This window comes from Nicotiana sylvestris, chromosome 3 (assembly GCF_000393655.2).
Source record: "Nicotiana sylvestris chromosome 3, ASM39365v2, whole genome shotgun sequence".
In the NCBI taxonomy this organism is placed as follows: domain Eukaryota; kingdom Viridiplantae; phylum Streptophyta; class Magnoliopsida; order Solanales; family Solanaceae; genus Nicotiana; species Nicotiana sylvestris.
This window is the reverse complement of record NC_091059.1, coordinates 210,904,924-210,929,354: the sequence shown is the minus strand read 5'-3', so window position 1 is coordinate 210,929,354 and position 24,431 is coordinate 210,904,924. Positions and strand designations below refer to the sequence as shown.

Here is a 24,431-nt window from a genome sequence, read left to right as displayed (position 1 = left end):
TGGTAAAACAGTTATTCTCGGTGGTTAATATGAAAGTATATATGAAATACAACACAACTATTTTAATGACATCCACATCGTTGTCATAACCCCAATTCTTGTCATCAAAAAAATAACAACAACAACAACAACCCAGTATAATCCCACCAATGGGGTTTGGGGAGGGTAGTGTGTACGCAGTCCTTACTCCTACCCTGAGGTAGAGAGGTTGTTTCCGATAGACCATCGGTATCCCTCCCTCCAAGAGCTCCCCCAACCTGCTCTTGGGGTGACTCGAACTCACAACCTCTTGGTTGTAAGTGGAGGGTGCTCACCACTAGAGCAACTCACTCTTGTCATCAAAGCATTTCAACAAATATTTCTTCTTGACATTCTTTGCACCGCCAAAGTATGTATCCACAATCTTGTTAGGCATCTTTGTGTTAAATTAAAAATCTTCAACGTCACTAACACAATCGAGACCAGTAACTAGCACAAAATCCCTGATTGAAAAGCATAATGTTGTACTATTCACATATATTGAAAATGAATCATCATGACTTTCTTCCAACTGTAGAACCATGAAGCATATGAATAATTGATGTTGAACCTCACCCCGCTTCATATCAAGAAAACTTCCAAAATAAGTAGTACCAAATATTTTGTACTGCTCTGGAGTAAGCTTTTCTTTGAGGTCGGAAACTATGTTTGTGTTAGTATAGGAACTGATATGCGGTGATAAAATAGGCGGGTGTTTAACAAATAGTTTTATTTCATACATATAACAAAAATTACAAAAATAAAATAAATGAGTGAAAATATAGATGAATACTGTTATTTGGAATACATAACTCATTCATGATTTGCAAACACAATGTATTGATAATTACCACAAAAAATGAGAGTCATGACAATAACTGTTATTCTAAATACAACAGAATACAGTTGGATTAAGAATACAAATGAAAACACTTAGTTGGAATACACAACTAAAACTAGAACAACTAATGTATTTAAAAAAGTTGTTGAATGAACTAAAATACATCTAAATACAACAGTCAAAAGTCACTATAATAAGTACAAATCAGTGTAGGCACTATTGAATATATATAAATACATCAACATACAAGAAGAGAAACCCACTGTAGAAGGTAATAATCAATGTATGCGGACTCAAATACATATAAATACATCTACAATTACCTTTTCGTTCGATGTTTCCGAGATAGTTCCTGTATCGACCTCTTTTCCTTTATCCCCTGAAGCATCATCCATACGTTTTCTTCTCTTTTCCGCATCAGGAAGTGTTGATTCTTTCGAAAATTTCTCAATTGGGCTTGTTTCGATATGTCATTGCGTATTTTTGTTCTCCTTTTTGCATTAGTTGTTGCTACTGAACCTGCAAATACATGTTCCTCTTGAATGATTTGCAAATCGAAAGATGTCCCCTCGAAATTGAGTGCTTTGGTATGTATACCTCGGGTAACCCTCTTTTGAGTTATTGAATCAGCAATCGGAGAGGAGATTTCAAGTTTTCTGGTGAAAGCATAACAATGATGATTATTTATAAAAAATTAGTAAAGAGAAACAAAAGAAGCGTAGTACCAGTGAACATCTAACAACTTTAACACTTACCAACTTTTTGGAGCAAAAAATATTGAAAATTGAGAGAGACAATATAGATGATAAAGGGAGAATCGTGGAGAGAGAGAATGAGGAAGAGAGTGGTGATGTCAGAGAGAGATCGGAGAGAGAGAAGTTTGATACTATACGGTGATTTCGTGAGAGAAAAAACAGAAAGAAGGAGAGAGAAAAATAATACACATCGTATTTAATGGCTTAACGGTAGGAAGTGGCCATCAATAGATATTTTGCTATAAAAATTAAAAAGTAGCTATAGAAAATAATTTTTTAAAAGTGTATTTATTTATAATAAATAAGGTTTAAACATTTGCTATAGGAGGCAAAATTTCCTTTATTCTATACATAATCTACCTTTTATTAAATTATTCACCAAAGTCTATCCGGTTCACATTATTTTGTACTTGTTCAATTGTTCGCCAAACTCTACGAGATTAACATAACTTTGTGTTAGTTGTATTTTACCTATTTGTTAAATTATTCATAATTCGATCCAATTGATGTGATTTTGTGCTTGTTTAATTGTTTTCAAACTCTACCAGACTAGTATGGCTTTGTATGTTGTAATTTTACCTATTTGTTAAATTGTTCACAATTCGACCCAATTGACATGATGTTGTGCTTGTTTAATTGTTCATCAAACTATACCAGACTAATATGATTTTGTGTTATCTACAATTGGCCTATCAATTAAATTGTGCATCAAAATCTACTTGAATGTCATAATTAATCTATGTTGTTCAATAAAGTAATTTTCAAAAATACAATTTGGTATAGAACAATATGACAAAATGGTAGAATTTGTAGCTACACAAAGGAAAGGATGCGAGGGTCATTTATTAAATGCCACTAATTACAGGGATATTCCGCTAAGACCAGCGCTATGCAGAACCACACCGTGCAATTTTTTGATGAACAAATTGATGAACCTTTGAAGACTTGAATAATGGTGTTTGCCCGAAAATCTCGAAGAAGAGTATTTGCAAATAATATATATATATATATATATATAAGAAAGAAATTTTCCGCTTAGGCAAAAGTTATTCTTCCTCGAATTAAATAAGTTAGTAGTATCACATTATCCCACATGGAGTAAATATGATTTGTTCATGTGCATCATTTGGCCGACAAAAATTGATCCACTTTTGCTTTATACTTGTTCCTTTTTTTTAGCACCATTGTCAAACACTTCGAATAAGATAGTCAAAAAATTTCTGAAGATCCCAATCAAACAACGGGCTCGTTTGGTACGATACAAGAATAATTAATTTCGGGATTAAATTTAAAAAGAGTTTATTTTATGTTTGGACGGTAGAAAAATACGGTATAATCAATTTCGGAATTAGTTATCCTGAGATTGTAGTATTTTTTTGTATTCCCATAAAAAAGTGAAATAGCAAATTAGGGGTGGGCATATATCGGGTAAAACCGATAACCCGAACCGTTAATTCTTTATTGGGTTATCGGTATTGGGTTATTGGGTTAACGGTTCGGTAACGGGTTAATTTTTTTTTTATTGGGTTATCGGTTCGAACTCGGTTTGCATTTTTGTTATTGGGTAAAAACCGATAACCCAATAAGAATGATGTAATTTACTAATTTACCCTTAAGTATATACTAGGGTTATTTATTTTCCTAATTCCCTCTTCACTCTTCAGTCTTCAGTCGTTTGTCTCTCAGTTCTCATTCTTGTTTCCGTCGCAGCCCCCAAGAGTCAAGACGCAAGACTCACCACCAGTTCTCCGCCAGACATCAGTAGATACTGCACGGAAGTGGGAGCGTGCTTTTGTTAAGAAACAACAAAAGTTGGCAGTTTACACATTCTGGCAGTTTGATTTCTTTGTTTTATATATTGCAAATTTTTTTAGTTGTTTTATCTTATCGGGTAAACCGATAACCGAACCGATAACGATATATAACCCATTAACCGATAACTGATAACCAATATCTTATCGGTTTGGTTATCGAGTTATGATATTTGTAAACCGATAACCGATAGGCAAAACCGATAATGTTCAAAACCGAACCGAACCGAACTGACCGATGTCCACCCCTATAGCAAATTCCGGGATAACTAATCCCATAACTTCTTTCCGACCAAACAGACCCCTGCAAGAATGATGAAGAGCACGTTTTAAAGTGAAAGAATTACAAGAAAATACATATGACTTCACACCATAACAAAAAATGGCCCATATTTTTAAGTTTTACCCCACCTAGCCCACATTTACATACTTTGAAAGCAATTGCAAATTCAAAATTTGTGTTCTTACAACCATTGCTTCTAAAAGCTATGGAGTTAATTCTTTGATCTCACAACCATTACTTTCACTCTCTCTTCTTCTCACATCTTCTACATATGCTTCAAGGGGCCGTGTATTTTTTGTTTCTCTTCTTGTGTCACCTGCTTGCAATGTATCCACTATTGAAGACCGTTCAAAGCTTTGCTTTTGAAAATGTTTTTTTTTTTGAATTTGTTAGTTGTTTGGATTGGGTGTTGTCCCAATTGATTGAAAATATCAAAAGAAGTTCAAAATTTAAATTTGAAGTGATTTGGAGTAGATTTGAGCAGGATTTGAGTTAAATTTCAGAAAAGACGCAAGGAAGAAGACGAAGTCAGTTTTTTGTAGAATTATGTATAATCTTGTATTTATATGAGTGTAGAAACACACTTTATATACTATTATACACTTTTATACACCTTTATACAAGCGTCTGTAGATGAACTTCTTCCACGATTTTCAGTTGTAATTCTCGTTCAAAACCAGTCCAAATCTCCATTAAATGACTTCAAATTTTATATACAACCTCCTTATACTATATCTAACAAGTTTAAATAACACCCACTCCAAATTTTTCACAAAATCAAATTCAAAATTTAAACCCACATATTTAAGCTTGTTAAAAATCTAATTCACCACCCAAATGAATTTGGTTTGTTGAATTAATATTTGAGTCATAGTTACTGATTCGAAAATTAATTTAAAAACTTGAGGATTCTTTTTTTAAAAATTAAATAGTAATTTTGAGAACCTATTTGAGTTGGATATTGAATCTTAGCCTATTATTTTTAAGCTAGTTGATTGTAAATTAAAATATGAGCTATAAAATTAAAAAGTATGGAGCTCAATTGTTCTTTTAAAGCTGGCACCTTGATATCTTCTAGTAGTAATATTTATTCTTCCCTAGTAATCTTTCCTCGTACAATTTATTTTTCTAAAATAGTTAATACTTACGTAATCATAAGAAAATAAAGTAGCGTTGGACAAAGAAAGAATAAAGACCATAGAGAACTGTAGATTGAGTCCAAGAAATACAATCTAGTTGGTATCTTCTCGCTGGTAAGTCTTGGTATCTTAGACGTAAATTTTGGTATCTTGACGTGAATAATTATATAAGATTTATCAAGAAAATAAGAATATTCGACAAAATAATCGAAGTGCATACGAATTAATGCGGTATATCGGATTCACCTTAAGATTACGATGTATTCCGGTCGAATTAATATGGTCTTATTAGAGCTCAATCTCATGTGTGATCGAATTGTAATCTGAAGACTTGTGGGCAATTATGTTAAAAAGACAATCCGAGCTGTATATTTAATCCTCGTACTGGTCATCACTGAGCTGTATATTGAAACAGAAGGCACGCGCTTCTCACGTGACATCCATTCGAAATAAATCTAAAAAAAATCCCGTATCAATCGCTTAAGGTAGTTGTACCATATGAAAGCCCAATCGTACCCTCAGGGTACATGAATGGGGGAAAAATATCCAACATGCGGGAAAAGGTCGAGTGTTAACACAACAAGTGGCGGGATTTATGCAATACAAAAAAGCTTCTCCTTCCTGTTGGAGTGGCGATCCGATAGGCGCGCTTTCTCTCACTCACGAGAAAACGGAGAAGACAATCCTCCTCTTCCTCTCCCTTTTCCTTTCTTCTCACTCTTTTCTTTTCTCTTTTCTCGTTGCTTTTATCATTATACAGATATATGATACTTAAAAGTTTCCTTTTTTAATTTTTCTCCTTTTTTCTTTATACATCATAATTTCGGTTGCTTTGGTTACCATATTTTGCCTTTTTCCGCATGTTTATTTAATTCTAGTCCATGGATCTGAACTTGATACCCGTGAGTTTTCTTTCTCGTTTTTTTTCTTCTAAAGGCTCTGTTTGTTGATAAAAGTTGAAATTCGCCTGATTTTGATTGGACGATTTTGATTTTTTGTGGTTGTGATAGAGGTGTTTGTGTAGAATTCGGATCTGTAGATCGCCGGCGAGCTGCATTTGTGTGTTATTTGACGTTCAGTAGTCAGAAGGATTTTGTTCTCTGGGATATTTTTTCTTCTGATTTTGGACAATGGACAAGAAGAAATATCCGATTGGGCCGGAGCATTACACGCTTTACGAGGAGATAGGGCAAGGAGTGAGTGCCTCGGTTCATCGTGCTTTATGTAATCCTCTCAATGAGGTCGTTGCCATCAAAATCCTCGACTTCGAACGCGATAATTCCGATTTGGTACACTTCTTCTATTTAACTATTTACAATGAAATCACGCTTTGCGTGATCCTATTCAAAAAAATTATCATTTGCTATGTTGTTTATTGATTGGTTGTCAACTTCCTGTATCTATGTGCTTTTGATTTCAGTTTTTGTGAGCGTTAAAATATCTCCATACAACATGCTAGCATTATGTGAAAAGAGTTGAGACATAACAATTAGCTTATACCTGTTTTAATAAACCAATTCAACAGGTTGTTTCACGGTAAATTGTCCATGAATGGCTCAAATGGAAGTAGTTTCAAGCAGTGAATTAATATTTTACTTCAATGCTTGCTAGTTTTAGCTGATAGAAGCTTAGGTTATTAGTAGCGAGGATAAAACTAGATATCTACGAGAAAGGAGTAATTCAGTGCTCATTCATTTTGTTTAATTTGGTTGACGATAATCTGATTATAGGATCAAGCAGATTGCTGATTCCTCTTCGTATTTATATCCAGAATAACATCTCGCGTGAAGCCCAAACAATGGTCCTAGTTGATCATCTCAATGTTCTTAAATCACACTGCTCCTTTGTTAGTGATCATAACCTATGGGTTGTCATGCCTTACATGGCTGGAGGTTCCTGTCTACACATTCTAAAGGCTGCTCATCAGGATGGGTTTGAAGAGACTGTTATTGCAACAGTATTGCGGGAAGTTCTAAAGGGTTTGGAATATCTTCATCATCATGGCTTCATCCATCGTGATGTTAAAGTAAGTTCAATTGTTACTTAAACCCATTACTGATTTCCGTGCATTGGCTGATCTTTTTACGTAGGATGACAGTACATACACATTTCAGCTTTACAAGTCTTGATTTAATGATATTAATAGGATGTTTGTCTTGGCACTCTAATTGAAACTTGCTTCACTAGACACGATCTATACATACATGTGTTTGAAAGTTGTAGTAAATGTCATTTGTTGTTCTTTCGAGTTTGAACATGGATTCCTTTCAAGAAACTATAGCATTCCTGTTCCACTTAAGATCCCATGTAAGTATGACAAAGGACAAATCTTATTCACATTTGGCATCAGCTGCATGAACACCCAAATGTTACCAAGTAACATTAACTTTTCCATTACCATGCCTAGGTTTATGACGTACTTCTGTGCTTATTGCAGGCTGGAAATATTCTCATTGATTCACGAGGTGGAATAAAGTTGGGAGATTTTGGTGTCTCTGCTTATTTATTTGATGCAGGTGATAGGCAACGTATGCGGAACACATTTGTCGGAACTCCTTGTTGGTATGCTCTAACCAAAGAGAATGCTTGTAGAGTTTTATCTACTTAGTTTTCATGATTAATTTGATGTAGAACCATCAATATGGGCTTGGCCCGTTGGGCCAGCCTAGCCCAGCCCGTGATTTAGCAGGGTTGGGCTAGAATATTTGGAGCCCGTTTAAAACTAGGCTTTTAAGCCCGAACCGAGTAAGCCCGTGGCCCGTGAGGCTTGACTGAGGTTGGGCCGGCCCGTGGGCCCAATAAAATATTTATTTAAAATATATAAAAAATAAAAAGTATACTGCCGTTAGAGATGGAAAGTCAGAATTGGATCTTTACTAAGAGGAACCAAAACGTGATCTTGAGAAGTTTCAAGAGATGGATGTTGTCATGTATTGGAAGGACCATTCTAGAAAATATCCCGATCTTTCAATGATGGTGCGTGATGTACTTAGTATTCTTATTACCATTGTAGCATCGGAATCAATATTTCGCATTGGTGGCGTGTTCTTACAAAGTATAGAAGTTGCATTTATTATGAAAATGTCCAAACACTTGTTACTACTCGAAATTAGCTGCACAGGTTTTCCCAAACTCAAACTGGTAATATTTTTTTAATGTGAATTTAAATATTATTAATTTTTAAAATTTTATTATTTTTAATATTTAATTAATTAATATTGCATATGAATTGTAGATGAAAGTGAAGATGTTAAGACAACCTTGCCACAAACGGATTCAAATGTGTTTGATGAAGATGATGTGTTGGATATCTCATAAGCATCATGAACGTTCGCTTGAATAGTTTGTTTTAAGTTTTGACTTTTAGTGAATGAAATATAGTCTTGTCTTTTACTTTTTTTAGTATTTATTGTGATATATTGGAACAATATAAAAAGTTATTAAGTTTTGCGAATTTTTTCCAACAAGTATTTTTTAACTTTTAAATAATTATCTTTTTTTAGGTTAGAACTTAAAGAAAAAATATAAAATTATAGTTTTAAAAATGATGGGCTGGCCCGTGGGGGCCCGCGGCCCACATAGGACTGGGGTGGGCCGACCATTATAAGGCCCGTCAAAATGGTGGGCTCGCCCAGCCCAGCCCGTCAATTGCTAAAGCCCACGCGGGCTGGGCTAGCCCGGCTTGACCCATATTGACAGCTCTAATTTGATGGTTGATACGCTTTGAACTTTTGATCTATTGTGGTCCTAACTACTATGGACATGTGACAATAAGTGCATGCATATGGTGTGCATCTAGAAACTAAGATGTTAAAAATACTGATGAAGATTCACTCATATTGCATGTAATGTTTTTCCATAATTTAGATTTCTTTTACAGGATGGCACCTGAGGTCATGGAGCAATTGCATGGTTATGATTTCAAGTAATGTTTCTGTGCAGAATGTGTACTTTTATCGGATGGAAGTCTCCCTTTTACATTTTTTCTTCTTATCCATTCTCATTTCTCACCCACAGAGCTGATATTTGGTCCTTTGGCATAACCGCTTTGGAGCTTGCTCACGGACATGCTCCTTTCTCAAAATATCCTCCGATGAAGGTGAATATTGTTAGTGACATGATATATTTCTTCTCTTGAAGCCCCCATCTTATGAATTATTAATGCATTACATATTCTGTGCTTATTAGGTCTTGCTAATGACATTGCAAAATGCACCCCCTGGCCTTGACTATGAGAGGGATAAGAAGTTCTCGAAGGTAATCGGATAGCATTGATTATTAACTGATAATGTTATTGGCACGCTGTTTACACTTCTGTTGCCTTTGTAGTCTTTTAAGCAAATGATTGCTAGTTGCTTGGTGAAAGATCCTTCAAAACGACCTTCTGCCAAAAAATTGCTGAAGCATCCTTTCTTTAAGCAAGCAAGGTCCAATGATTATATAGCAAGAACATTGTTGGAGGGTTTGCCAGCACTTGGAGATCGCATGAAGGCATTGAAGGTGATTTGTCATGCCACAATCTGACGCTTTCCCTCTTTGGAACCACATGATAATCCAGATGATAATATTGCTTCAGCATTTCTATGCTAAAAAAACTTTTTTTCTAACCTAATTGTAGAGGAAAGAAGAAGACATGCTAGCACAGAAGAAGATACCAGATGGGCAGAAAGAAGAAATATCACAGGTTTGCTGTGTCATAACCAATTTCATGAGAAAACTGAGATTTGATATTTGTATAACATATTATTTTTAATTTATTGGCTTATATAACATAATGAATACCTTGCATGTTTACGTTAAGCATGCATCAGGCAATATAATGGTTTTTCTATTGAAATTGCTTAGTTATTCCATAATGAATAACTTGCATGTTACTTATATAACATAATGGTTTTTCTATTGATAACTTTGATCAGGAAACCCCGAGGCAAATTTCGTTTTATTTTTTATTTTTTTTTGGAATACCTATTCCAAGTTTAAAAGAGAAATAAAGAAATTATTCTTCATCTAGCAGGAAAACATACAAGAAAATTATGCTTAAAGCAGTGATACAAGTTTTAGAACTTGTTCCATGCCATGTTTCTCTTACTTTTTTCCTCTCAATTTTTTTGCTTCATTTTCTGTTTTCAGACCTTCATTTTGGTGCATCATTTTAAAAACCCTTTTCATCTTTGCAAATTGGATCTTACTGTGACTCAATACTATGTGCAGAATGAATACAAACGGGGAATTAGCAGCTGGAACTTTAACCTTGAAGATTTGAAGGCACAAGCTTCTTTGGTTCGTAGATCAATTTTCTGATGCACGCATACCACAGTATTTTCATTCATGTACTAGTTTCTCAATGTATACAAATAGAGGTCTTGGTTAATGGGTAGTTTCTCAAGCTCGATTTTGTTGACCTCTTCAAATGATAAAAATTTCCGCCTTGTGAAACTTGTTATGGGATGAAGTCAGTCTAGATTGTCCAGATTGGAAATTTCTTCTTAATAAGTGAAACAAAATCAACTCCCAAGCATTGTGTTTTTATCTTTTCAAAATCTTTTTGCTTTTAGATTCCAGATGAGGAAATTATTGGTGACAAGGACCAAAGTGGGAGTTCGAATTCGCTGTCTGGGCTTGACATTCCAGGGAAACAGCTACACAAGTTTCAGCATCAGTTCTCCTTCTCAAGTCAATATTCAGATGCTACCGATTTTGTATGTCGTGATTTACTTTATTCTATATGACATGTTGCACTTTGGGGTCTCTCCTAATATAATACATCTCTCAACAGGACAGTAACAATCCATCTGCCCCCCCTTCACCTGCCAACCAGAATGTGGCTTATAGCATGTATGTCGTTCATGCTATGTTAGAGTTTCACCGTTACTCTTGTATCATGTTTCCTATGCTAAATAAGAGCACATTGTTATGTTTGCTAGGATCAGTAGCTAAACATTCCTTTTATTTTTATCCTTTTAACTTTTCAGAACTAAGTGCGAGAAATCTGATGATGATTTAAGCATTGCTAGTTCAGTTCATGAACCTCACATTTCACAGAATTCTTCGCCATGTTATGAGAATCGCATGGAAATGAATTTGGTGGGAAAAGGTGAACAAGTGGCTGATGCCAAATTGTTCGAGGGCATGCCCGTAAATTCTCGCCAGAGGTATGACATAACTTACTCAATCTTAGACATTTTTTGAGGTATTTCTATATACTTATAGGGCTGCTGTTTGAATTACATTTGACTTTTAGCCTCATGAAACATTAGTGCACAATATGTTTTAGCATTTTCTTTGACTTGTTAAATTTAGCCTTTCTTTCTCCAAGCAAATACTTTAACTTGGATTTATGCTGTTAGCTAATCAATTAGTTTTGTTACGGAGATAGTACTCTGCTTGAGTTTATTCTAGTGGATGGAATTGATGATTAACTTCATCCTTTGATTAAAAGGAAATGAAATGGGAGTTTCCAAAATGCTTCCTCCCTCATTTGGAAGCTGTCTACATTTTGGAACATATGATATTCCATTTGGGCCCTTATTAATCCCAACTCTTTTGCTGTTACTTTTGGGCGTCGATGGACCTTTGACATCATCAAGCTTGTATTAGGAAGATGTTAGTTTGTGGAATTATTTGTTGAGGAGTGAGAAACAACTATGAATAATATTAGTTGAATAACGAAGCAGAAGTTTCTTCCAAGAATTTCTAAAAAGCAAAAGGTGAGCACAGCTAGGTAAACAGTAAACTGTACGAGGAAAGAGGAACCTAATCAAAGATTTTTTTTACATTGAAATTTGCTCTTTCTTGTTAAACTGGAGCATGGTCTGCCTTCTGGTTTGATTCATTGGATTAAAGCTTGTTCTTTATTAATTCATAGAATTTCAGGGAATCAACTATATAAAAGAATGGAATTCTAGTGAAACCCTCACCATTTTCTTTAATTTTTCAGTTTTTGTTTCTTAATCTTGTTTTGCTTGTGCATTGTGAAATGTGTATCAGTATCTAAATTGCTTAAATTGACTTCTGATTTCCTTTTACTTTTAATTAGTCATCATGCTTAGCTAGCTTGTAGAATCGACTATTTTAAGTTGTGCCATGTTTTTTTCCAAGTCCCTAAAATTGCTTTTTCTCTTTGTGATTAGTGATAGAAGTCAATTCCAAAATGCATCCAGTTGCAATGGGGCTTCTGTTCTTCAAACAGCAGATGATGTGCCAGCTGAAGTAATCAGTAAACATTCTAGAACTCCAGGCAAGTTATTGTGATATTACATGGCTTTTTGATCTTAACAAATAATTTTCTGTAGATTTGTTTTCTTTAAGAAATAGTTTTTTAGCATATTCTGTTTTTGGTTAATATTTTCTTGCTAAATCAAGACTGTATTTAGCAGCTAGCAGTGAAGATTTTGATGAGAAGACTAAGGGTCATGTTGTTCAGCAGAGAGGACGTTTCAAAGTTACCTCAGAGAATATCGACTTGGAAAAGGTGAATGTATACCTTTTAGTTTTCATTCTTGCAATAACATTAAGATACTCCACCTATGTTAGCTTTGCAAAAACCGCCATTCCTAGGCCGAGATAAAAGGAGGTCAGTTATGGTAAGTTGATGGCCAACATAAAAGTAGTCTAATAGATACAGAGGATTCATATAACCAACCACAACTAGCTTTTTGAATTGCAATGCAGTTTATATATATATCGTACACACATATTGATATACCTGCCTCACAAGAAATAATTTCTTCCTACAGGTAGGTGCATCTCCAATACTACAAAAGAGTCAGAGCATGCTGGTTGGTTTCCCTCATCTTTTTTTCAAATACCTTTTCTAATGGCTGAACATATTTCTTTTGCTCACTAAATGCTTAGCTTGTAAGCTAATTCTTTATTTTCTTCCGATAACGTTTAGCTTATATTTATACCTTAACATCGACTAAGTAGATATTGCGTGGCTATGTAACAGTTGTATCTCTTCATCTTTGTCTCCTTTTTAATAATAATTTCTATTACAACTTCTTAAACAAAATGCGATGGATCATGTAGGTGATTCCACAAAATCTGGCTGCTACTCTACCATTACCACCTGATGCTACACCATCAAATCTACTTACCCCAGCCCATTTTCCAACGTTGCAGAGTATTTTAGAGGCAAATATTATTCAAAGGGTAAGAACGGATCTGCAATTATGACGCATTATATTTTAGTTTTTGTTTATCCAATTGTTCTTTTCGTTTTTTCCTCCTCAACAGGATAGTATTCTTAGACTGATGAGGCAAGTGGCCCTTGGAGACTCTACAGGTATGAACAATCAATTCATATTGAATTTTATACATTATATCCATTTGTGTTGGTCTCACTTTATCTTTTCCACCAACCTTGCAGTGGATGCTGGATGCATGCTATCAAATTCGTCTGGAGTGGAGAAATCGCTGGTATGAGTTCGCATTCGTCTTTCCAACATTTTGCAATCGGAACCATTTAAGCGACTTTTGCATCTTTTTCGGTATCACTATAAAGTATATGTCCTTCCTCTGTTTCTTGTAGCTGGAGGTTGCTCATGACAAAGAAAAGGAATTAATTAGTGAAATCACTGAGTTGCAGGGGAGGTATCATCATTACCCAATAATGACATATATCTATATTGAAGATTATATCTGCTGGCATTGAAACTTGTATTTCCTTGATTATGTAGGTTGATACGTGCTCAAGAAGAGCTTCAAAAATACAAAGCAGAAAACGCTCAAAACAACTATTGAAATAGGGATTGCATTGAGAACATATTGTAATCTTTATAGTTCGAATACAGTCGTAGTGTTCAAGTGGCGTACATTAAAGTTGAAAAAGGACTATTTAGACACGGAGTAGCTGAAACTGTAACGGAGAAATGATTAGTAGCAGGTTTTTAGTTTTGATTTGTACAGTTCGTTTCCACTAGGCGGTGATATGCTGGTTTTATTATTATCTCTGATTATGCCTGCATTTACTAGACTGATTCTTGTATATTAGCCTAAATTTTTGAAAACGTAGTCCTTGATATTGTCAACTTTCCTATTTGATTGAATATATGCAGAAATTGGTCCTTCATATTATTTAGGGAACTTTCACAAATGACTACATTTTAAGGAGCTTTTAACAATCCGCAGATACATTTTATGTATTCGTAACTAGTTTTGGACAATTCATTGTATTTGAGTGTATTTGAATACACTGTTCAGTTTTTTTTTCCGCGTGTTTGAGTGTATTTGAATACACTGTTAAGTTGTATCCAACCTTATTTATAGCCCGTTTGGCCAAGCTGTAAAAATCAGCTTATTTTAAGAAAGTATTTTTTTTCAAAAGTACTTTTGGTGAGAAGCAGTTTGTGTTTGATTAATTAGCTTAAAAAACACTTCTGAGCAATAATTAGTGTTTGACCAAGCTTTAAAAAACTGCTTCTAAGTGTATTTTTCTCATAAATGCTTCTCAAAAAAGTGCTTTTGGAGAGAAACTACTTTTTTCTGCTTCTCTAAAACTGCTTCTGCTTTTCCTTAAAAGCACTTTTTTTCCTTCCAAAAGCTTGGCCAAACACCTCAGTTTTTGGCCAAAAGTGCTTTTGGCAAAAAAAAAAAAAAGCACTTTTGGCCAAAAAGAAGCTTGGCCAAACAGGTTATTAATGTGACAAGGTTGAACATATTTGAATGTATTTACACTAAAAAAAATAACGAAATGAAGAGTACAATTAAATTCGATCAAATCTCCGCCGAAAATACAAAATAAACTATATTTTAAAAGGAAGAATACGATCAAACTTGGATAGATCTCCGGCGAAATACAAAATACCACTATATTTACACTAAAAAAATGAAGAATACTGATACGATCACAATGAGTAATCTTTCTATTTTTATTCATTTCTATCAATAAATCAATTGTACCGAATTAAAGGAACTAATTTCATTTGAATTGTTAAAGGTTGTTAGGTTAGTTAAGTTCCACGTGAGACGCACGTGCACGTAAGTGGATAGGGAAGCTGAGCCCAAACATTAGTTATAACTAACTCCCCCACCTCCTAGATATATAGTTGTGTTTTCCCTCATTTGTAAGGCATTGGAAAATTTGGAATAATAAGATCCTCTCTCTCTCTGCTCTTTAGAGCTTAGTTGAGTTCTAATATCAATCAAGCTGTTCAAGAGCAATTCTCTCATTTGTTTCTTAGGCGAGCTTAATTTCTTTCCATTTCCCAGTTAATTTTTAGAAGTTGTATCATTGGTATCAGAGCCCTCGTTCCTTAGATATGTGGAGATGAGTGATCACAATACTCTTATGCAAGAGCTTCGTAAGGAAGTCGATAGTCTCAAGGGTTCGATGGATGCCGTTACTAATTCTGTTTCTGAGCTAAGAAGTGTTGTGGATCTCAAGGTGCCCCAAGCTATATAGGAAATCAAGAAGCTGCTATTGACCAATTTGACCCCATTATAAATCCTCAACCCGAACTTCCTGCAGAGAATGAAGGTCCAGAAGTGATAGCTACAAGACCTAGGGGTTACCAGTTGCCAACTCGCGATTATCACGTGGAGTTCCCCAAATTTGATGGTTTAGGATTGAAGGATTAGCTATACAAATGTTAACAGTTCTTTGTTGTGGATGGCACTCCTGAGAACTTTAAGGTGAAATTGACTTCGTGGAAGTTGGAAGGAAAAAGACTGCATCGACACCAGTCCTTCATGAAAACACAGGGTAGCTAGAGAGTGGCCTCGTTGGGGTGAGTATATAGCTGCATGTATGCAAGTTTTGGATCTGAATTGTTTGATGATCCTATGGGAGATTCCAAGAATTTCAGATAGGTAAACTCTGTGCAAGACTATGTTGATCTGTTTGATGAATTGCTTATTAGAGTAGAGCTATCAGAAGAGTATGTTGTTAGTTGTTTTGTTAGAGGATTGAAACAAGAAATTGGTTTGATTGTCAAAATGTTAGCATTAAGAACCTTGGCTAAGGCAATTAGTTTGGCCAAGATTCAGGAGCAGACCCTAGTAGTGCAGAAACAAGTTTTCATGACCACCTCATTTCCTTTTTCAACCAAAAGCGCCCTAAGATTTTCTTCTGTTAACCCTATTTTCCCACAACATTTAGCACCAATCCGTTCTAAATTCAGCTAACCACTCAGTAGATCCCAAAATTCTCCTGTTGCAGCAACAAAACCCACTTACAGAAATGCAAAAAAATTGAACCCAGCTGAAATAGAAGAAAGGAGGAGCAAAGGTTTATGTTACAACTATGATGAGAAATATAGCCTTGGACATGTGTGTAAGAACAAGAAACATTTATTTCATATGGAAGTGGATGAGGGTAATGAAGAAGTTGAACTAGAATAGGAAGTAATGTTGATCCTGCCGAGCTGTTAACCATGATAGGCCAAGGGTTGGAGACTGATGTTGAGGGATCTATCCTGCCTCATGTATTAGTCCATGTCATGAAGTGGACTGTATGTTTTTAGAACCATGAAGGCAACTGTATCAATCAAGGGAAAAGTTGTACAAATTTTAATCAATACTGGTAGTACTCATAATTTCTTGGACCTAAACAATGCCAAGAAATTAGGATGTATTTTGACAGCTATCTCCCATTTTGTTGTATCTGTTGCTAATGGTAAAAAGGTACAGAGCAACTATATATGCAAGAAACTAGTCTGGAAGATGCAAGGTGTTTCTTTTGATTCTGACATATTGGTTCTACCAATTGCAGGCTGTAGCATAGTTCTGAGAATTCAATGGCTGATCACTTTGGGTGACATCATGTGGAACTTTAAGAAACTCAAAATGGAGTTCAGCAGCATGGGACATAAGGTCTCATTGAGAGGTATTCAACCTCCTGCAACCAGTCAAACTACATTGAGAATCCTCATGTTTCATGAAGAAAGCTCAAAATAGGATGAAAGTGCAGGCTGATAAACATAGAACTGACATGAGTTATGCCATAGGGGATTGGGTGTATGCCAAACTACAACCATACATGCAACTATCTCTTACACAACATGCCTTTCAGAAGCTTTCATCTAAATTCTTTGGCCCTTTCCAAATCATAGCAAAGGTTGGATTAGTGGAATACACTTTAGACCTATCTGTTGGCACCAGAATCCACCCAACCTTTCACATTTCACAACTAAAAAGGAAGATAGGATCCCACTTTGTATTAGTCACTCTACCAATAGTGTACTCAGAGGCTGGCCATGTTCTGCATGGGAAGGCTGTTGCTCAGGTTTTGGTCAAGTGGTTCAATGTTGCACCTGAGGACATTACATGAGAGGAATACCATGAACTTAAGCAGAAGTTCCCACACTTCAATCCTTGAGGACAAGGATTATCTAAAGAGGCGGGCAACTAATACGATCACAATTATAATACTTTCTATTTTTGTCCATTTCTATCAATAAATAAATTGTACCGGATTAAAGGAACCAATTTTATTTGAATTGTTAAAGGTTGTTAGATTAGTTAAATTCCACGTGAGACGCGCGTGCGCGTAAGTGGCTAGGGAAGTTGAGTCCAAAAGTTAGTTATAACTAACTCTCCCACCTCCCCGCTATATAATTGTGTTTTCCCTCATTTGTAAGGCATCAAAAATTTGGAATAATAAGATCCGCTCTCTATTTCTCTATCTTTGTTCTTTAGAGCTCAGTCAAGTTCTAATATCGAGCAAGCTATTCAAGAGTAATTCTCTCATTTGTTCTTTATGCGAACTTAATTTCTTAGTTAATTTTTAGAAGTTGTATCTAATACATTCAAATAAATTATATTTAACTAAAAACTAAAGAATACAGTCAAATCTCCGACGAGAATACAAGATACACTGTATTTAAAAATGGAGAATATAATCAATCCCCGTTGGATCTCCGACGGAAATCTAAAATACATTATAGATCTCAGACGAAAATACAAAATACACTGTATTTATACAACGATTTCCAACGTGAAAGGTAGTGGAGAAGAAAGAGGCCTTTTCTTTTTCTAGCGTGAAAAATAGTGGTGGAGGAATAAGTCTCAGGTCAGACGAATACACTCCGATGCGAGATACAAAGAAGGAGTGAAACAATGGATTCTGGCATCTCCGTTAGATCCAGATCCGGTGACGCCTCCAATATTCCTCCTCCAATGTTTTCCCTACCTATAATAGATCGATCGCAACTGCATGACTTCATATTTGGATCTGACGGTGGGTGGTTATAGTATTTAAAGGTGATTCACAGTGAATGGGGTATACGACAGAAGATGGTGATGTGTAGGTAAGAGAAAAAGAGGCGGTTGTTTAGATGGACTCCCGATGTAAGCTAAGGGTCCACCAAACTATATAGAAAACCTGATTCTCTATCAGTTCCCGTAGAACACAGCTGTAAGAAAATAACACAATAATATTTACGTGGAAAACTCCAGCTCACGGGATTAAAAATCACGACCTATACTGGTAGGATTTCAACTCCACTAACTGAGCAAACTTTAGATTACAACCTATTGTAATTTAGGAATTAAACTCTTAATCTCTCACATACTCACAATAACTATATTGTAAGCCTCTTTGTAATATATTACAAAGCTAACCACTTGACTAACTCGAGTCAAAACAACCACAAAGATAATGGTTTAAAAGTTGTCCTATGAATGCTTCTGACAAGCTGTATAGGAATTAAAATTTAATAACACAAGACAAAGACACAACAATACTAAAGGACACATGATATAATCAATGTTGGGATCTAGTCCTTTGTTCTATTGGTGTTTTGTTCTTCAATGTCTCAGAGAGAATGAAAGCAACTGCAGACTTGAGAGAAAAATCAATCTTTAGGTTTTACAAGCGTGTGTTCAAATCCCTTGCTTCATATTGATATTATAAGAGTGAGGTCATCAAAGATGATGCAAGGGAGTGTCCGGTACACAGCATGCTTCAACCGTATTGTTGTACTGTTGCGAGACAGCGCATCGACTTTAACAGCTGTAGAGTTGACTTGTCATGTGACCGGAGAAACTGATCTCTATGTATTTCCTCTGTTGTTCCCTTAACTGATTTCTTTGAGAGTTGAAACAAACATCTGATTAGTTGCTCTGCACACTAAGGAACCAGTTACATCAGGTTCCCTATCTGGTTCTCTCATGAAGTTTGTCAAATCATCAAAACAAAAAGGCACATAACTTATTAGCTCCGTAGAGCTCCGCTGAAGAAGACGGTCGGCGTTGACCTCTATGCCACTGAGGGAGAAGAGAGAGGGAAAAGGAGAGAGAGTTGAGGGAGAAGAGAGAAAGAGGGTTGAGAGAAAAGATTATATGGTGAAATAACTCCGTGTATTTAGTATAGCTATGATGGGTAAATTGAAAATTCATTTTAGCTATAAAAAATAATTAAATTAAAAAGTTGTTATTCCCTCCGTTTCAATTTATGTGAACCTATTTCTTTTTTAGTCTGTGCCAAAAAGAATGACCTCTTTCCTTATTTGGAAATAATTTACCTTTATGCAATGATTTATAGCCACACAAAATATATGTGCTTCATTTTATACCACAAGTTCAAAAGTCTTCTCTCTTTTCTTAAACTCCGTGCCCAGTCAAATGGGTTCACATAAATTGAAACGGAGGGAGTATTATCCATAAATAGCTCTTAGATTTAGCTATGGCATGTTAATTTTCCTATTAAGAGAAATTTTCATAAATCACTATGTTTTAGTGATTATTAGCTTGCTATAGCTACCATTTACTAAATTACTTCCTATAGCTATGTTTTCAGTTGTTATAGAGTGTATTCGATGTATTTTTGCTACTATATTCAAAACTCTGCGAAAAACAAGGGAGTCCCGCTAAACAGATAATGTATTCGACTGTATTCACGAGCTGTATTCGTGAATACAGTAACAGAATTTGCAAAAAAAGGTCTTCAGTTGTTTAAAAATGGTAAGTGAATCAAATAACGCGATATACTCCTAATATAACTCAACAAACTCAATTATAACACACAAAATTTGTATTTTCAGTTATAGAAAATATTCTCAATCGAAAAACAACCCAAAAATAGAGTAATCTTCACAGATTCAATCCATCCTTTCTCTTTTTAGTGGTATCTTTACTAAAATATTTTTTAGTGGTGTCTTTACAAATAGATTTATATATTGAAATTATATAATTACATTGAATATAGTTAAATACATAAAAATACATTGAATACATGAAGCATAGCAGGCCATGTATAGTGCAAAAATATATGAATACATACTGCAGATATATTTGAATACATACATACATACATACATACATACATACATACATACATATATATATATATATATATATATGAATACATAAATTATATTAATTAAAAAAACATATGAATACATTCATGGAATACAACGAGAGAGTGAATACAATGAAATACATGGAATACAACGAGATACATTGAAATACAATAAAAAAAGGCAGTGAATACAATAAAATACATGAAATACAGCGAGATACATTGAAATACAATGAAAAAAAGGCAACAGACTCTTCAAGGCAAAGCAACTACTTCTTTTTTTTTTCTTTTGTCGTTTTGTTTTCGCATTCCTTTACCTTGTCGAAATCTTCTTCTTATAATCTCGTAGAATAAATTTGAATTAGTTGGACCATAAATTTTGAATAACGAGTAGTTAAGCAAAAAAATCACTTCTCTACTTTCCATTCAAAATGGCGTGAAAGATGTTGGATCTTAGAGTTTTTCAACTTCAACTATTTTAGATCGTCACGTTTGGAAACCAAATGGTTTTCTAATGTAATCATCACTTCACAAAAAGAAGAATGTATCGCTGGCCGGAGGAGGGGGTTAGGGGTGACACAACAAGGAAGGGGGGAAGTGGCCGCCGGCCGGATTTGTCGTTGGCGGAACACAGCCCCTGTTAGGGTTTCTAAAAGCAGGGGACGAAAAAATCGGGGGAAAAAGAGAAGAGAGAGAAAAGAGAAAGGAGGAGAAAGGGAGAGAGAAAAATAATACATAGCGTATTTAATGACCTAAAGGTAGGAAGTGGCCATAAATAAATATTTTGCTATAAAAATTAAAAGGTAGCTATAGGAAATAATTTTTTAAAAGGATTTATTTATAATAAATAAGGTATCAATCTTTGCTATAGGAGATAAAATTTCCTAGATAATATTACTTGTTATGGAATGATTGCCGGTGCCAAATATTTTAAACGTTTTAAATAAGAAAAATTGTCAAATGATTTAGAACGTGAAGAATTTTTGGCAGTATTGCCTAACCGGACTTGGCGCATATATTCCTAACCGTAGCTACGATAAGATAGCTTTGCTTTTTCCAATCTTGAATTTATAACACAATAAAGCAGCCTAGTAACTACTCTCTTCGGTCCATAATAAGTGATATTTTGACCTTTTTATTTTGGTGTAAAATAAATATTTTTTTTACATAATCAAGAATGAATTAATTCTAGTTTTTCAAATTTTCCCTTCTTTACACATCCAAATATGTCAAATTAATAATATACAAATTTTAATTAAAGGTAATTTAGTCAAAATATTTATTATTTTTCTTAGGAGTAGTATTTTATTAAGGGTGTGCCAAAGGCTAAAAAGTTATTTACTGTGAATCGGAGTGAGTAGCAAAGATGAAATATTAGTACTTGGTAGCAAAACGTCTGCTTGATTCATCTAAAAGAATGTAAAGCTTAATTAAAGCCAAGTCACTCTACTAGGGCAAAAAGTCAGAAGCTACAGTAGAGACGTAGGCAATAAAATCTACTAGTCAACTTTGAGTATTATGAGATGTTAAAGTCTCTTTGTTAGACCACTAAGATCTAAGTAAATTATGATGATTTGACCGGTCGTTTTAAGCTCTAGCACATCGTTCAGCAGTTTGAGTCCATGAGCAGCCTCACTTCAGGTATTATGACTCGTACGCATGGTCGGAATTGACGGGAAGTTCGGAGTTGATTTGAAAAAAAAAATTCATTTCAGAAGCTTTAAGTTGAAAGAATTGACTAAGATTGGATTTTTCAGCAAACGACCTCAGAGTCAGGAATTGAAGGTTCCAACGGGTCCGTATGATGATTTCGAACCTGGGCGTATGTCCGGATCGAGTTTCGGATAACCCGAGAGCGTTTCGACGCCTGTTGTGGAAGTTAGTATTTTGGAAGAATTTCATAAGTTGGAGTTGCAATGCATTTCGGTGTTATCAATGTTCGTTTGGGATTTTGAGTATGGGAATAGCTCCGTAGGGTGATTCTGGTATTGGGAGCGCAATCAGAAGTGAATTCGGAGGTCCGTAGGTCATTTTGGAGTCATTTGGCTAAAGATAGAATTTGAAGGTTTTTGAGAAGTTTGACCGGAAGTGGACTTTTTGATATCGGGATCGAATTTCGATTTCGAAAGTTGGTGTAGGTCCATAATGTCAAATATGACTTGTGTGCAAAATTTGAGGTCAATCGGACGTGATTTGATGGGTTTCGACATCGAATGTTGAATATTGAAATTTTAAAGTTCATTATGCTTGGATTGGAGGGCGATTCATGGTTTATGCGTTATTTGATGTGATTTGAGGCCTCGAGCAGGCCCGCGTTATGTTATAGAACTGGTTGGTGTGATTGGACGGGATTCCGGGGGCCTCGGGTGAATTCCGGGTGTTTAACAGATTGAAAATGAAATTTAGAGAAGGTCTAAAGCAACTGTCGTCTGGTGTAACCACACCTGCGAGGCCTGGGCCGTAGGTGTGGAGCCGCAGAAGAGGCCCTTGCGTCGCAGAAGCAGAACTGGATTGGTTAGGCTGGGACCGCAGATGCGGTCATTTGGCCGCAGAAGCGGGATCGCACCTGCGGATGAAGGAGCCAGAAGCGGAGTGAGGGGTTTGGTGATAGACCGCAAAAGCGGTGTGGAGGACGCACCTGCGGTACGGAAAAGGCGATCAAGTGACCCCAGGTGCGGAAATGTTGGAGGCAGTGAGGTTCTTTTAAATTGGGGGTTGGGTTCATTTCAACCCCATTTCTTCCATTGGAGCCGATTTTGGAGCAACTATGAGGTGCCATTTTCACCACCAAACATGAGGTAAGTGGATTCTTTTAGTTTTGAGTTAATACTTGGATTATATACGGATTTGAGCATGAAAATTTGGTAGAAATTGTGGGTTTTTGGTAGGAGACCTAGAAATTTATATTTTGGATTTTTACCATGATTTTGGGCATGGAATTAAGAGAAAATCATATATTTAAGTTCGTTAGTTCATGGGTAAACTTTATCTTCAAAAAATTTCGGAAACCAGGCACGCGGGCCCAAGGGCAATTTTGTTAACTTTTCGATCGGGGTTAGAAATTGTTATGAATTGGATTATTATGAGTAATCTAGCATATATTAATGGGTTTGCATAATTATTAGCTAGCTTTGGAGCGTTGTGCATCGACTTGAGCCTTCGGAAGGGCATGGAATGCCCGTGATGGAACTTCGGAGCGAGGCAAGTATCCTTTCTAACCTTGTAAGAGGGAATTGTCCCCATAGGTAAAATAATTGGTTATGTGCTTCTATTTTTTGGGGGCTATGTACGCACGAGGTGACGAGAGTCCGAGCGTAGCTACTATTATATTTAAGTCCGGGTAGTCTAGGACCTAAAAACATGCTATACTTTGAATATTTGTAATCTTATTGACACTTTGAATTGCTTAAATCACGTCGAATTAGTAAATGAATTTCTAAAAAAATTAAACTTTATTTTCTTAAATTGTTAAAAGAGAATTGACTTTTCTTTGGATAATTTTTTCCTGATGACTTCTTGATTGGCTGTTTGTATGTGTTTAATTTTGGGATGGGCCGAACGCCTCGGCAGATTAAACAGATATATCTATGATTCGCGTCATTCGATCTAATGAGTTTGAAGGTTCCAATGGGTTCGTATGATGATTTCAAACCTGGGCGTATGTCCGAATCGGGTTTTGGATGACCTGGAGCGTTTCAGTGCCTGTTGTGGAAGTTAGTATTTTGGAAGAATTTCATAAGTTGGGGTTGCAATGCATTTTGGTGTTATCAATGTTCATTTGAGATTTTGAGTCTGGGAATAGCTCCGTAGGGTGATTCTGGTATTGGGAGCGCGATCGGAAGTGAATTCGGAGGTCCGTAGGTAATTTTGGAGTCATTTGGCTAAAGATAGAATTTGAAGGTTTTTGAGAAGTTTGACCGGAAGTGGACTTTTTGATGTCGGATTCCGATTCCGAAAGTTGGCGTAGGTCTGTAATGTCAAATATGACTTGTGTACAAAATTTGAGGTCAATCGGACGTGATTTGATGGGTTTCGGCATCGAATATTGAAGATTGAAATTTTAAAGTTCATTAAGCTTGGATTGGAGAGCGATTCATGGTTTAAGCGTTATTTGATGTGATTTGAGGCCTCGAGCAGGCCCACGTTATGTTATAGGACTGGTTGGTGTAATTGGACGGGGTCCCGGGGGCCTCGGGTGAATTTCAGATGTTTAATAGATTAAAAATGAAATTTGGAGAATGTCTGAAGCAGCTGCCTTCTGGTGTAACCGCACCTGCAAGGCTTGGACCGCAGGTGCGGAGCCGCAGAAGAGGCCCTTGCGTCGCAGAAGCGGAACTGGATTGGTT

The 24,431-nt window shown here is 35.7% G+C and overlaps 1 protein-coding gene across 2 annotated transcripts; it reads left to right on the top strand.

Moving 5' to 3' along the window:
- The first annotated feature begins 5,423 nt into the window (after positions 1–5,423).
- LOC104211721 (serine/threonine-protein kinase BLUS1) lies at positions 5,424–13,881 on the top strand. Of its 2 annotated transcripts, none has more exons than XM_009760817.2 (21): positions 5,424–5,749; positions 5,858–6,136; positions 6,619–6,873; positions 7,285–7,409; positions 8,728–8,772; positions 8,865–8,946; positions 9,036–9,104; positions 9,177–9,347; positions 9,466–9,531; positions 10,059–10,127; positions 10,403–10,546; positions 10,624–10,682; positions 10,820–10,999; positions 11,978–12,084; positions 12,224–12,318; positions 12,584–12,625; positions 12,876–12,998; positions 13,083–13,131; positions 13,216–13,265; positions 13,378–13,439; positions 13,526–13,881. In XM_009760817.2, exons 2-21 carry the CDS (start codon positions 5,978–5,980, stop codon positions 13,587–13,589), a joined length of 2,016 nt encoding a protein of 671 aa, XP_009759119.1. In that variant the 5' UTR covers positions 5,424–5,749; positions 5,858–5,977; the 3' UTR covers positions 13,590–13,881. The 2 variants fall into 2 exon arrangements, with proteins under 2 accessions (XP_009759119.1, XP_070027541.1); XM_070171440.1 differs by having other exon boundaries at positions 12,221–12,318.
- Positions 13,882–24,431: the final 10,550 nt, after the last annotated feature.

Bases quoted from the DNA above. Each gene is read 5' to 3' on its own strand.
- LOC104211721 (XM_070171440.1), top strand. From the start codon at position 5,978: ATGGACAAGAAGAAATATCCGATTGGGCCGGAGCATTACACGCTTTAC. The intron at 9,532-10,058 runs GTTTGCTGTGTC...TACTATGTGCAG, and splicing joins AGAAAGAAGAAATATCACAG to AATGAATACAAACGGGGAAT. The intron at 11,000-11,977 runs GTATGACATAAC...CTTTGTGATTAG, and splicing joins CCCGTAAATTCTCGCCAGAG to TGATAGAAGTCAATTCCAAA.